Source organism: Drosophila sechellia, chromosome X (genome assembly GCF_004382195.2).
Source record: "Drosophila sechellia strain sech25 chromosome X, ASM438219v1, whole genome shotgun sequence".
NCBI classification, from domain to species: domain Eukaryota; kingdom Metazoa; phylum Arthropoda; class Insecta; order Diptera; family Drosophilidae; genus Drosophila; species Drosophila sechellia.
The window spans coordinates 1,377,689-1,391,889 of record NC_045954.1 but is presented as its reverse complement, the minus strand read 5'-3'; the positions used below and the strand labels follow the sequence as shown (position 1 = coordinate 1,391,889).

The 14,201-nt window shown below is 51.2% G+C and overlaps 1 protein-coding gene across 4 annotated transcripts in view; it reads right to left on the bottom strand.

Moving 5' to 3' along the window:
- The window catches only part of LOC6615983 (microtubule-associated protein futsch), a 57,017-nt gene that overhangs the window by 4,895 nt on the left and 37,921 nt on the right, over positions 1–14,201 (bottom strand). For all 4 annotated transcript variants that reach the window (XM_032725896.1, XM_032725894.1, XM_032725893.1 and 1 more), the window contains exon 7: positions 24–14,179. In XM_032725896.1, the coding sequence (XP_032581787.1) occupies positions 24–14,179 (14,156 nt within the window). The remainder of the gene's footprint in view (positions 1–23; positions 14,180–14,201) is intronic.

Genomic DNA, 14,201 nt, shown 5'->3' with positions numbered 1-14,201 from the left:
AGCACAAAACTGCTTTAACATACCTGCATTTCCAGAGACTTAAGCTCGTCCTTGCTAACGCGCGGGAAAGGCGATGTGGGTTTTGGCGAGGATTCTGGGGTGTCCGTATGCGACTCCCGACCTAGCGGAGTGGGAATTGACTGGCTCTCCGAAGTGAGCGCACCGGGACTGGATTTGCCGCTGATGTCCTTGGGCGACATCGGGCCCGATGAAGAGACGATGCTGGCGGCACTCGACTCGCACTTTCCACCAGCGGCTACGGCTCCAGCCCCAATCACAGAGCCAGCTGATCCTGTCGAGCTCATTGCTTTGACACCGGGACTTACTGGTGCCGTTGGCGGTGTCTTGCGATCGGCAGGCTCGACAGGCTCGGCCTGACTCTGACTAGTCTGCTGATCCATTTGTGTGAGTGTAATGGACTCCACCCTTGAGGCACCGGTCTTGCTGGTGCTACTGGTGGTTGTGCTGCTGCTCTGTTCGCTGGATTGCAAAAGAGTTGTGGTCTTGCTGGTAGAGGTGACCTCCTGAGTCAGCTCCTCCACGTGCTCGTGCTCCTCCTCTACGAGCTTTGAAATTGGCTCCATATCCTCGGAAGGTTTGTAGATGCTGGTCATCATGATGGTAGCAATAGACTTGGAACGGCTCTCCTTAACACTGGACCGCTCGTCAACGTCGTCAGCGGGATCCTCATCTTCAGGATCACTGTGGGTCAAGCGGCTCTCACTTGCCTGACTCAGCAGAGACTCCCTCCGTGATTCGTCCGTGCCCACGAATAGCGCTCGCTGGGAGGCGGTTGTGCTGGAGACGGTGCTGGCGGTGGCCTTCTTTAAGCAGTCGTCGGCCGACTTAGTGGCTTCAGTGCTGAAGGCTTCCTTGGCAGAAACAATCTTCTCGGTGGCCAGAAACTCGGCCACAGTTTCCTTTAAGCTATCGTCTTTGGTGGCGCTGCTGGTGCTAGTGGTAAACTGGCTGGTTACTTTGGTTTCCCTAGCATCCTTGGTTTCCTTAGTTGACTTCTGAGCAATGCTGGTTTGAATCTCGCTGACGATTGACTCTGATGAGCACTCCTCGGACTGCACAAGCAGCTCATCCAGCTGAGATGCAGAAGCGCTAGTGTCCTCCTTCAAACTAGTGTTGGTAGTGATTCCTCCTTTCTCGGCCAACAAGCTGGAGAGCGACTCGCGGCGGGAGCTGTCCTCCACCTTAAGGCTGCTACTCAACGATTCGCTGGTGGACTCTTCGCGAAGTTGAACAGTTGACTGACTAGAGAGGACTGTGGACTTAGTGACTGAAGTGGAGACAGACTCAAAGATCGATTTCTCTTCCATCTGTTTCGTCTCCACTGTCTCTGTGGTAGGAAGCGAGTGAATTAGCGACTCAGTCGTCTCCTCATCGCCGTCCTTGGTGCTAAATTGGCTGGTGCTAGATGCTGGGCGCGATGTCTTCATGTCCTTTTCGCTGACCTGGCTGGCAACGGACTCTGGGCGAGAATACATCTCAGCTTTATGGCTCTGGGATAGCACGGACTCGCGTTCATACTCATCCTTGCTGGGAACAGGGGATGACTGTTTCTTAGCCTGAATTTCCATTTCTTTATGTTCATGGCTGACTGCTGACTGGGAAGGGGAGGGCGACTCCGGCTGGCTGGCAACTGACTCCGGCCGACTGATAGCCAATATTCCCTGCCTCAACTGTGCTTTTTCTGATTGCTCGACTTTGTCCTTCTCCTCGATGGAAATGGGGCCAGACTTCTGATCGGGCGATGACTTCTCAGACTCGATTTCTACTTTGACGCATATTTCCAGGGATTTCTCGTCCCGGGTACTTTTGTCGGACTCCTCCTCTGTGTCGGCAGTTGACTTCAGTTTCTCCTCCAGTTGGCGTTCATCAAAGTCGGGTATGATGTCTGTAATGTCCTTGTCAGACTTAAGTACCTTGGCCACATCGGCAACGATTTTCGCTACTTCTTCCTCGCGCGGTGACAGCGGCCGCATCGGCTGTGGTGGAATAATTACTGCCTTGTCCCCATCGCTCGGAGGCGAGAAGCGATGCTCCTCGTCCTCCTCCTTGATGTCGTGCAGCACGGGCTCATCGCGCTCGCAGATCGTGACCGTGAACTCCGGTGACCCCACGGTGGTAATATGCGTTTCGCGCAGCTCCGAGAATGTGCCCAGATCCAGGCTGCTCTTCTCCTGGCTAGTTTCCGTTGAGCTCTCAGCAGTAGTGGTGACGTGCTCGGAAACGTGTTCGGTTGCCTTCTCAATTACTTTTTCTGTCACGTCCTGTACTTTCTTTTCAACGGTTTCCACTGCAGTGCTAAATAAGTTGGTTACGTTGCTGACGTTGGTGTCTAGCACTGAATTGATCTCTGTCAACTGCTCACTGCTCTTCTTGGTCAGTTGCTCCATGGAATCGGTCACAGTGGTTTCTGCTTGCTTTACTGAGGTCTGGACTACCTCTTCAACTTGTTTCACCGTGCTCTCCAGTACTTCCATCTTACTTTCAACCTTCGAGGTAAGGGTTTCAAATAACGTTGACTCCGATTGCTTGGTTACAGTCTCGGATTTGGTTTCAGTCAGGTCAAGTAGGTCCGTTTCTGCTGTTACCCTCGTGACTCCGACTCCAGAGGTGGTATGCTGTTCAACTACTTCGATTGCCTCCAGAACGGGAGAAGCCTCGTCCACGGGTGTGGAGGCTGTATGCGCAGTATCGGACTGCGAAAACTCCGCTGGCTTCGAAAGTGCAGCTGGCCGCGGGGAGGATTCCGCTTTTACTTCTAAAAAGTCTCCTTCTGCCACATCAATGGGACTCGAAAGAGTTGGAAGCTTGCCCTTAGCTTCACCTGCAAGGTTAAGGGTCAGACTGAGGTCAGCAATGGATCGTGGACCTTCTTCAATGGGTGATGAGGCGGTTTCGGCAACCGATGCAGAGCGAGATGCTTCCTTCGAGGCAGCTGGCGACTTGTCAGCCACTGATTCAGGACGCGAAAGAAGCGGTGATTTCTCGTCCTTGGCACTTACTGCCACAGACTCTGGGAGGGATGCATCCTGTGACTTGTCATTCGCTGCCCCTCCTGGCTTCTCAGCTTCGTCCTTAACGCTTTCCACAACAGAATCGGGTCTTGACGCTTCCTTCGACGCCAAAGAAGAGTGATCACCCTTGATACTCTCCGCCTTACCGCTTTCGGCCATCGACGCTCGTCTAGATTCTAGCTTACACTTCTCAGATTCGTCCTTAACACTTTCTGCAACGGAAGCTGGTCTGGAAGCTTCCATGGAGGGCAAAGAACATTTTTCGGCCACCGACTCTCGCCTAGATTCTTCCTTGGACTTCTCAGTTTCATCCTTTACACTTTCTGCAAAGGTTGGTGGTCTGGAAGCTTCCGTAGAGGCCAAAGGAGATTTTTCGGAAACCGACTCTCGCCTAGATTCTTCCTTAGACTTCTCATCTTCGTCCTTAACACTTTCTGCAACGGAAGCTGGTCTGGAAGCTTCCTTGGAGGGCAAAGGAGATTTTTCGGCCACCGATTCTCTCCTAGAATCTTCCTTAGATTTCTCACCTTCGTCCTTAGCACTTTCTGCAACGGAAGCTGGTCTGGAAACTTCCTTGGAGGGCAAAGGAGATTTTTCGGCCACCGATTCTCTCCTAGATTCTTCCTTAGATTTTTCACCGTCGTCCTTAGCACTTTCTGCAACGGAAGTAGGCCTGGAAGCTTCCTTAGAAGCCAACAGTGATTCTTCCTTAGACTTCTCAGCTTCGTCCTTAACACTTTCTGCAACGGAAGCTGGTCTGGAAACTTCCTTGGAGGGCAAAGGAGATTTTTCGGCCACCGATTCTCTCCTAGATTCTTCCTTAGATTTTTCACCGTCGTCCTTAGCACTTTCTGCAACGGAAGTAGGCCTGGAAGCTTCCTTAGAAGCCAACAGTGATTCTTCCTTAGACTTCTCAGCTTCGTCCTTAACACTTTCTGCAACGGAAGCTGGTCTGGAAGCTTCCTTTGAGGCCAAAGGAGATTTTTCGGCTTCCGACTCTCGACTTGATTCTTCCTTAGATTTCTCAGCTTCATCTTTAACACTTTCTGCAACGGAAGCTGGTCTGGATGCTTCCTTAGAGGCCAAAGGTGATTTTTCATCTTTAATACTTCCAGCCTTGCTTTGGGACAACGACTCTGGTCTAGATTGTTCCCTTGATTCAGCAGCCGAATCCTTGACACTTTCTGCAACGGATGCTGCTCTGGACGCTTCTTTGGATGCTTCTTTGGATGCGACTGGGGATTTTCCATCCTTGACGCTTTCTGTAACAGATGAGGGACGAGAGGTCTCCATCGACGGTGCAGCCGCATCTTTTAAGCTTTCTGCCTTAGATTCTGGCCGGGAAGCTTCTTGCGATACAAGAAGGGACTTCTCATCTTTTATACTGTCAGCCACCGAATCGCGGCGACTTGTGGTCTTATCGCCTTCATCCTTGAGGCTTCCCAAAACGGACTCCGGTCGAGAATGTTCCTTTGATGGTGGAGCTGATGTTGCGTCCTTTGCACTTTCCGGCTTTACGCTTTCTTTCACAGATTCACGACGGCTTTCAGCCTTTTCATCTTTAATGCTTCCTGCGATGGATTCAGGTCGAGAGACCTCTTTTGACGGCAAAGGGGACTTTTCGCCCTTTGTGATATCTGTCTTGATGCTTTCTGCGATGGAATCTCGCCGGGAGACTATTGGAGACTCTTCATCCTTTGTACTGTCATGCTTTATGCTTTCTGCGACGGATTCTGGTCGGGATGGCTCTTTGGATTTGTCAGCTTTATCCTTATCACTATCGGCAACGGATCCCGGCCTGGAGGCGTCCTTGGAGCCGACGGGAGATTTTTTATCATTGGAGCTGTCTAGTTTAACGCTTTCGGTAACGGATTCACGACGACTATCGGGTTTCTCCTTTTCATCCTCTACAACCGATTTCGGCCTTGAAATTTCTTTGGATTCCCGCCTGCTCTCCTGTTTTTGCTCATCGTCTTTTAGAATTTCATCGAAAGAGGCTGGGTGGGATGCTTCTTGAGATTTCCCATCTTTTTTGCTATGTGCCGTGACGCTTTCCGCTACAGACTCCCGACGGGATTGCTGCTCAGACTTCTCAGCTTCAGCTGTATCGCTTTCTACCACTGAGCCTGGACGAGACTTATTCTTTGAGTCCAGGGTGGATTTCGATTCCCTGGGGACTGGCTCTGCACTGTCGATGACCGATTCTGGACAGCTTTCAGACTTTTCAGCGTCATCTTTTGAGCATTCCACAAGGGATTCTCTTCGAGAGGCTTCTTTCGATGCTAGGGTTGACTTTTCATCTTTATGACTGTCCTGACTAGCGCTTTTGGAATCAGATTTGCCGGCTTCGTCAACAACACTTTCCACTTTAGCAACTGACTCTCGACGGCTCTCTGCCTTATCATGCTCATCCTTAACACTTTCTACTACTGAGGCTGGTCGGAAGACATCTTTAGTGGAATCCCCCATAATACTTTCTGAAACAGATGGCGGACGCGATGATTCCCTAGATTTTTCAACATCGTCCTTTGGTCCTTCCAACACTGATTCCGGAGAAGGTGATATATCGCCTTTCGTGCTATCCGCCTTAGTGCTTTCAACTACAGATGGTGGACGTGATGCATCCTTGGATTTTTCCACCGATTCAGCTACATCCTTGGCACTTTCTGCAGGAGATTCTGGACGCTCTTCTGCCGGAGATCCAAGTACTGATTTCGGAGCCTCGTCTATCGGACTTGATGCTGTCTTCTCAATGTCGACTTTAGAGAGTTCAGCTGGTTGGACTGGAGCTGCAGTTGGGGAGCTTGTGGGGGTTGAAGTCTGGGGGAAGTCACCATGAGCCACATCTACAGGGCTCGACAACGTTGGGAGACTACCCTTTAGTTCAATAGTCAAGGGCAGCATTGCTTTCACGGACTGCTCAAATTCCGCGAAGTCTTTGGGTGCTTCCTCAATGGGCGATGATGCTGTCTCTCCCACTGATGCTGGGCGAGAAATTTCCGTGGAGGCAACTGGAGATCTAAGATCTTCCACAGAACTTTTTAGCTGCGCAGCGTCATCTTTGCTTTCTGTAACCGACGCTGGTCGTGAGGACTCCTTCGAAACTTGTGGTGATTTGTCTTGACTGGCAATCTCTTCACTCGCATATTCTGCGGGTGAATGTGCTCGGGATATATGCTCTGTAGCAGATGGAGTTCTTAGAGCCTCGTCTACAGGAGACGAGACCGTTATAGCTGCACCAATCTTTGCGAGTTCTGCAGGTTTCGTAAGTGTGGGCGTGACGGTGGAAACCGAAGCGACCACATGCGAAAAGTCTCCCTCGGCCACGTCAACAGGACTAGAATCCGTTTGCAGTTTACCTCCTGAGCCGGCTTGTAGGCTAAGAGCTAGGTTGGACTTTTCTACGACTTCAATCTTTGAGAACTCTATTGGTGTTTCCTCAATTGGAGATGATACAGTTTCAGCAACAGAACCTGGACGGGATTTATCTTTGGGAGAGATGGAACTCTTTGCATCATCCTCAATAGCTTCGGCAGCTTCATGGTCACTGGCCACAGATACTGGTCGAGAAACAAACTTTTCTGATGGAACAGCAGACTTATCCGCTAGTCTAGAGTGCTCTGTGGACTTGTCCTCCTTAATGTATTGAGGTTTATCAAGATCGTCCTTAACACTTTCAGCTACAGATCGTGGCCTAGAGGCATCTTCCAAAGCCAATGGAGACTCCTTGTCCCTAGGACTGGAGGCCTTTATGCTTTCAGCAATCGATTCTCTTCGACTTTCTCCTTGTGATGGCTTTTTGGGTTGGTCGGCGTCTTCCCTAATAGTCTCCGTCATAGACAATGGTTGTAAAATTTCCTTTGGAGACTTATCATACTTAGCTTTTTCAGGTGCAACACTATCTGTTATAGATTCGCGACGACTTTCTTGCTTTTCAGCTTCGTCCTTAACGCTTTCAACCACTGATTCTGGCCTTGACGCTTCCTTTGACGCAAAAGGAGATGTGTCGTGTCGAGCACCTTCCGCTGTGACACTTCCTGCTACAGATTCTCGACGGGATGGTTCCTTGGATTTGACAGGATCGTCTTTAACACTCTCCGCCACAGACTCTGGTCGTGAAAATTCCTTCAAAGGTGATTTCTCTTCCTTAGCTTCTTTGTGTGTAACAATCTCTGCAACAGATTCGCGCCGACTTTCTAGCTTAACAACATCGTCCTTAACGCTTTCCGCAACAGAATCGGGCCTTGACACATCCTTTGATGCTAGAGGAGATTGTTCACCCTTGATACTCTCCGCCTTACCGCTTTCGGACATCGACTCCCGCCTAGATTCGTGCTTGGACTTTTCAGCTTCATCTATATAACTTTCTGCAACTGAAGCTGGTCTGGAAGCTGCCTTGGAGGTCAAAGGGGATATTTCGGCTATCGACTCTCGCCTAGATTCTTCCTTGGACTTCTCAGCTTCATCCTTTACACTTTCTGCAACGGATGCTGGTCTGGAAGCTTCCTTAGAGGCCAAAGGTGATTCTTCCTTAGACTTTTCAGCTTCGCCCTTAAGACTTTCTGCAACGGAGGCTGGTCTAGAAGCTTCCTTGGAGGGCAAAGGAGATTTTTCGGCTATCGACTCTCGCCTAGAATCTTCCTTGTACTTGTCAGCTTGATCCTTTACACTTTCTGCAACGGATGCTGGTCTGGAAGCTTCTTTAGAGGCCAAAGGTGATTCTTCCTTAGACTTTTCAGCTTCGCCCTTAAGACTTTCTGCAACGGAAGCTGGTCTGGAAGCTTCCTTGGAGGGCAAAGGAGATTTTTCGGTTATCGACTCTCGCCTAGAATCTTCCTTGTACTTGTCAGCTTGATCCTTTATACTTTCTGCAACGGATGCTGGTCTGGAAGCTTCCTTAGATTCCAAAGGTGACTTTTCGGCCGCCGACTCTCGCCTGGATTCTTCCTTGAACTTTTCAGCTCCATCCTTTACACTTTCTGCAACGGATACTGGTCTGGAAGCTTCCTTAGATTCCAAAGGTGACTTTTCGGCCACCGACTCTCGCCTTGATTCTTCCTTGGACTTTTCAGCTTCATCCTTTACACTGTCTCCAACGGATGCTGGCCTGGAAGCTTCCTTGGAGGGCAAAGGGGATTTTTCGGCTATCGACTCTCGCCTAGATTCTTCCTTGGACTTTTCAGCTCCATCCTTTACACTTTCTGCAACGGATGCTGGTCTGGAAGCTTCCTTAGAGGCCAAAGGTGACATTTCGGCCACCGACTCTCGACTTGATTCTTCCTTGGACTTTTCAGCTCCATCCTTTACACTTTCTGCAACGGATGCTGGTCTGGATACTTCCTTAGAGGCGAAAGGTGACATTTCGGCCACCGACTCTCGCCTTGATTCTTCCTTGGACTTTTCAGCTCCATCCTTTACACTTTCTGCAACGGATGCTGGTCTGGATGCTTCCTTAGAGGCCAAAGGTGACATTTCGGCCACCGACTCTCGCCTTGATTCTTCCTTGGACTTTTCAGCTCCATCCTTTACACTTTCTGCAACGGATGCTGGTCTGGAAGCTTCCTTAGAGGCCAAAGGTGACATTTCGGCCACCGACTCTCGACTTGATTCTTCCTTGGACTTTTCAGCTCCATCCTTTACACTTTCTGCAACGGATGCTGGTCTGGATACTTCCTTAGAGGCGAAAGGTGACATTTCGGCCACCGACTCTCGCCTTGATTCTTCCTTGGACTTTTCAGCTCCATCCTTTACACTTTCTGCAACGGATGCTGGTCTGGATGCTTCCTTAGAGGCCAAAGGTGACATTTCGGCCACCGACTCTCGCCTGGATTCTTCCTTGGACTTTTCAGCTCCATCCTTTACACTTTCTGCAACGGAAGTGGGCCTGGTAGCTTCCTTAGAGGCCAAAGGTGATGGTTCCTTAGACTTCTCTGCTTCATCTAATACACTTTCTGCAACGGATGCTGGTCTGGAAGCTTCCTTGGTGGTCAAAGGTGATTTTTCAGCTATCGACTCTCGCCTTGATTCTTCCTTGAACTTCTCAGCTTCATCCTTCACACTTTCTGCAACGGATGCTGGTCTCGAAGCTTCCTTGGAGGCCAAAGGTGATTTTTCATCTTTTATACTTCCCTCTTCATTGATTTGGGTCGTCGATTCGAGTCTAGACAGTTCCTTTAGATCATCAGCCCCATCCTTGGCCCTTTCTGCAACGGACGCGGGACGAGAAGTCTCCCGTGATTGGGCAGCTCCATCTTTTACGCTCTCACGTCGAGATGGTTCGTTTGACATACCCTCATCTTTCAAACTACCCACAGCGGATTCTGGCCTAGAAGCCTCCTTTAATGGCTGTGAAGATTTGTCGCTTTCTGCCACAGACGCTCGTCGGGAAGGACTCTTTAATACTTCAGATTCATCTTTAAGGCTTTCTACTTTTGATTCTGGTCTGGATGGTTTCTTGGAGTCCTTCGTATTGCTTGGAAGAACGATTTCAGTAGAGGAATCACGCCGGCTCTCAGGCTTTACGATTTCTACTTCGGATCCTGGCCTGGAGATGGCCTCAGAAGGGCTATCTGGCTTTCTACTTTCAACTGATACGAAAACACCTTTTTTTTTATCAGCCGCATCTTTCTCGCTTTCAACAACAGCGGAAGCCGGAATAACGCTTTCCACAACAGATTCAGGTTTGTCAGTGTCATCCTTTTCACTTTCCGCTACTGATTCCGGTCTAGAGACATCCCTGGAGGCAGTTACGGATTCTGGCTGCGACCGCTCTGCAGATGTTCCTACTGCATCCATCACATTTTCCACAGACGATTCTGGTCGCGATATATCCTTGGACGCAAGTGGGGACTTTTCGTCCTTTGTACTATCTGCTTTGACGCTTTCCGCCACCGACTCACGGCGACTCTCTTCTGTGGATTTAATTGGTTCATCTTTGACGCTATCCAATACAGAACCTGGCCGGGAAGCCTCCTTTGAGGCAAGGGGGGAATCACGACGACTCTCGGGCTTCGCAGATTCGTCTTTGATACCATCAATTACCGATTCGGGTCGTGAGACTTCCCTAGATTCAATAGCGGGCTTGGCACTTTCAGCTTTTGACTCCCGTCGCGATGGTTCCTTCGACTTTTCTGTCTCACCTTTAACACTTTCTACAACTGATCCTGGCCGCGAAGCTTCTTTAGAGGGAGGAGCGGATTTTTCATCTTTCGTACTCTCCGCCTTTAAGCTTTCTGCGATGGATTCGCGGCGGGACGGCTCCTTTGACTTTTCTGCCTCGACGTTTATGCTTTCTGCCACAGATCCTGGTCTAGAGGCTTCTTTCGATGCCAAGGCAGACTTTTCATCTTTTTCACTTTCTGGCTTGATGCTTTCCGCAAGAGATTCGCGACGCCTTTCATGCTCGTTTGCTTCATCAAGAGAACTTTCATCCTTATGAGTTTTGACAATGGATTCTCGTCGACTCTCTGCTTTTCCTGCTTCATCTTTGACGCTTTCCGCTACAGATTCCGGTCGAGAAACTTCTCCTGAAGCGAGTGGAGACTTCTTATCCTTTGCCTCAGATTCAGGTCGGGAGGGTACTGGGGATATCTTGGATTCCGGCTGCGCAGTGTCTTCCTTGACGCTTCCTGTCGCAGATTCAGGTCGGGAGGTCTCCTTTGAGACAAGTGGTGACTTTTCCGTCTTGGTAGCCTCCTCCGGAGCTGGCACAGGTTTTTGGACTTCTTGCTTGGCTTGCACCTCTACTTCAATAGCCTCCTCAATGGTGGGGGGACTGTCAATGGAGCCGGTGTCTCCGCGGTCTCTAGCTGATTTGGGTGGCACAGTGGTCGGTTCCGCCAGTTGGGCTGGAAGCTCATCATCGGATGTAATGTCGCTGGTCTCCTTTTCCTCGGGAGTGCTAGCCGACTTTTTGGCTTCCTTTTCGGTAATAATTCCAGACTCTACTTTTTGTCCATGCTCTTCTTTATCCTTTACCTGCCCCATTAGATCTGCCTGCTTTTCTTGGATAGTGACTGTAGTGGCTTCCACAATCTTCTCGGTTTCGAGGGTCAGCTTCTCCTCCTGCTTTTTCTCCACTGTAGTTTCAACAACCACGACTTTCTCGGCCACTTCTTGTACTGACTCTTTGAGTAGTACGTGAGAGATGTCCACCTTATTCGGTTCATCCTCCAATTCGATCTCTCCTACCTTATTCTCCTTTTCGTCGTCCGTCTCTTTTTCTTCCTTCGCGGACTCCTCTTTATGAGAGATACTTTTGGCGCCGGCGTCCTGACTGTCCTTCTCGTATAGCCCAAGATCGGCTTCCTCATGGACGGGTAAATCTGCAACTTCGTCAGGCGTTTTGATGACATCGCGCAGAAGGTTCTGCTGGGCCTCAAATGTCATCTTCATGGGCAGCACCCGTTCGTCTGAGTCGGGCAGCTCGCCTAAAACCTCAGCGTTGGCGTCTTTGGGGGCATCTTTGGTGGCGGAGGCAAGGATGGTATCGATTGCCAATGGAGCTGCTTCGGGAAGAATCTGTACGGTGGCCACCACGATGGCCTCCGCTTCCTTGGTCTCTTCCTTCACATATTTCTCCTCGATCACGAGGTCCTCTTTTATCTGATCCAGCGGAATTCGTTCATCCTCGGGTAGTGTAGGAGCAGTGGTGGCCCCCGACTCAATGGTAGCCGAGAACTTCTCTTCGGGTAGGCTTTCTTGAAGATTGACTGGTAGAACATCTACTGGGGCTCCGATTTGATCGTCCTTCGTATCCGAAGTCTTTTTGCTTAGCTTCTCCTCGGGGGTTGGCGATGAGAGCTCCTCCTCGGCGGGCTTCGCCAATTGGTCCTCGGTGCGTGACTTGGCAATATCCTTGGCAGTGGCAATGATATCCTGCACCTCAGCTTTTATCTTGCTCTGCTCCGGATCAACGTCCAGTTCCGATTCATCCTGCCTCGCAGAGGCACCCTCTAGTCGCGCTTTACGCTCAGCGGCTTCTACTTTGGCAATGGCAGCCTCGATCTCCTCTTCGGCGCTCTTCTTGCGCTTCTTCTCTGATTCCTGCGAGTCGCGCTGGTGCTTCTGGATCTCCTCTTCCTTGGTCATGCTGCTTTCCTGTTCAACGATCGAGTCTTCGGTATACTGCTCCACTTCCTCCTTTTCGATGATCAGGTACTCCTCCTCTTCATCAGGCTCATTTTCACCATCGCCGGTTCCTTCGGCAGGCATTTCTCGGAGCTCGGCCTTGATCTGTTGGTGCTGCTGTCGTTTCATTTCATCACGACTAAACACCGCTTCTATTTCCCGTACCACCTCCTGCTCCTCCTTAAGGTCGTCCAATTCACGCTGCTTCTCTGCGTCCAGTTCCTGAGAAGCGGTTAGGTCTTGAAGTTTCTTGGCAGCCGTGGCTTCATCTGCGGAGGGGGTGGACACCAGACTAGAGTCGGTGGTGCCTCCCTTGTCCAAACGTGCCTTTTTTAAGTCTGCCGCCTTTGGCTTCGCCTGCTTCACCGGACTTCCGGGTGCTGGTGCCCGCTTCGAGGGTGAAACGCCACGAGGTCTCCTTGAGATTGGTTTCCTCTGGGTCGCTTGGGTGGCCGCAGTAGCCGCTGTCTTTGCTTCCGTCTGCTGTTGGACTCGCCTTTCACTGGCAGTGCTTGTAACTCGCCTAGAGACGGTGCTGGTGGCCTGCACTCGAGCCGCCTGCTGCTTGGACTCGAGCACCTTCCGGTTGTTGGCCTCCTTGGCACTCTTAGCAGGAGTGCTACTGGGACTGGACTTGGTTGCTGGGCGGCTCAAAACTTTAGGCTTGGCATCTCGGGCAACGGGTGCCCTGGCGGCCGGCGTAGCTGTGGGCGAGCTTTTTTTCTCATCCCGTTTGGCTAGTTTCCGGTCCATGGACTTGGGGGGCTTGGTGTCGATGCGGGAGCGTACCACCGGCTTAACCTCAGCCCGCGGCTTATCCGCTTTGCCCTTGGCTGACGCTTTGCTCAGTTTGCCGGTGGGCGTAGCATCGGCAGAAGCTGCATCTACTCCATCCTTACCAGATGATGCGACTACTGCAGGTACTGTCGCCTGCTGGGGCTTCATGATTAACACTTCTACTTTCTTCTCCTCACCAACATCTTTGTCCTGCTCCGCTTCGGGTTCATGTTCGGGTTCGGGTTCAGTCTCCGCCTCAGGCTCCGGCTCTGTGGGACCTGCCTCGTCCCCAGTGTCAGCAGGTTCGGGGTCTGCCTCGTGTTCCGGTTCAGCATCCGTGTCCATGGAATCGGCTTTGGCTCGGGCAATAATAGCTGCAGAAGCAGCTGCAGCAGCAGCAGCCGCTGCCGCAGCTTCCTTTGCTTTGTTATCCTGCTGCTGCGGATGCTGGACGGCAAGAGCGGCACTTGCCACCGGACTGAACTTTGTAGTCTTGTAATTGGCGCTGGGCGGGGCTGGAGTCGCTTCGATGGCCGATTTTAAGCTCTTGCGAGTTGAGGTCACGGTCTGGATGGCTGGAGCAATTGACTTTGCTGTGCATGTGGAGTGCTTCATGAATTCCAGATGCTTTAGCTTTTCGAGGCCCTCCTGGATTTTAAAGTCGGGTGTGCTACCCGGGAAGAGAATGCGAGTGATAGTGTCGTCCGGGTTGGCTGGCTGCCAAACAAGCAGGGCACAAATAGATACCAAGTTTTGCAGTGGGAAGTTAAAGTCGCGCGAATCCCGGGCGGCAAAGAGCCGCTGGTCGCCGGCATGCCACTTCTGGAGAAACTCCTTCACTTCCTTTGAGTCACGCGCTGGACTTATCACATACATATCCAGAGTGCCGTGGCCGACCTTGTGATAGAGGTTGACCGGCTCCTGGTTGCGGTAGCAGCCCTGTGGCTTTAGATCCAGTGCCTTCAGGTCACTAACGATACCGTGCCCACGCTCGAATAAATCGATCAGAAGTGGATCGCGGTCCTTATCGCCGTCGGGGCTGGGCAGCCCCTTGCGGTCAGGTACATTGCCAAAAAAGTGCCCGATCTGGGGGTAGACGTGAGCGTCCCGCTTGCGCGACACGACCGCACCCAGACCCTGCACGTTGCTGTTGTTCAGGCGGGTCATCAGAACCGCGTCCAGTCGGTCTAGGTGCCGGGCGAAGTCCCAGAAGCACGCCTTCCGGTTGAAGCCACCGTCAACTGCGTCGAAAAATGACAGGAG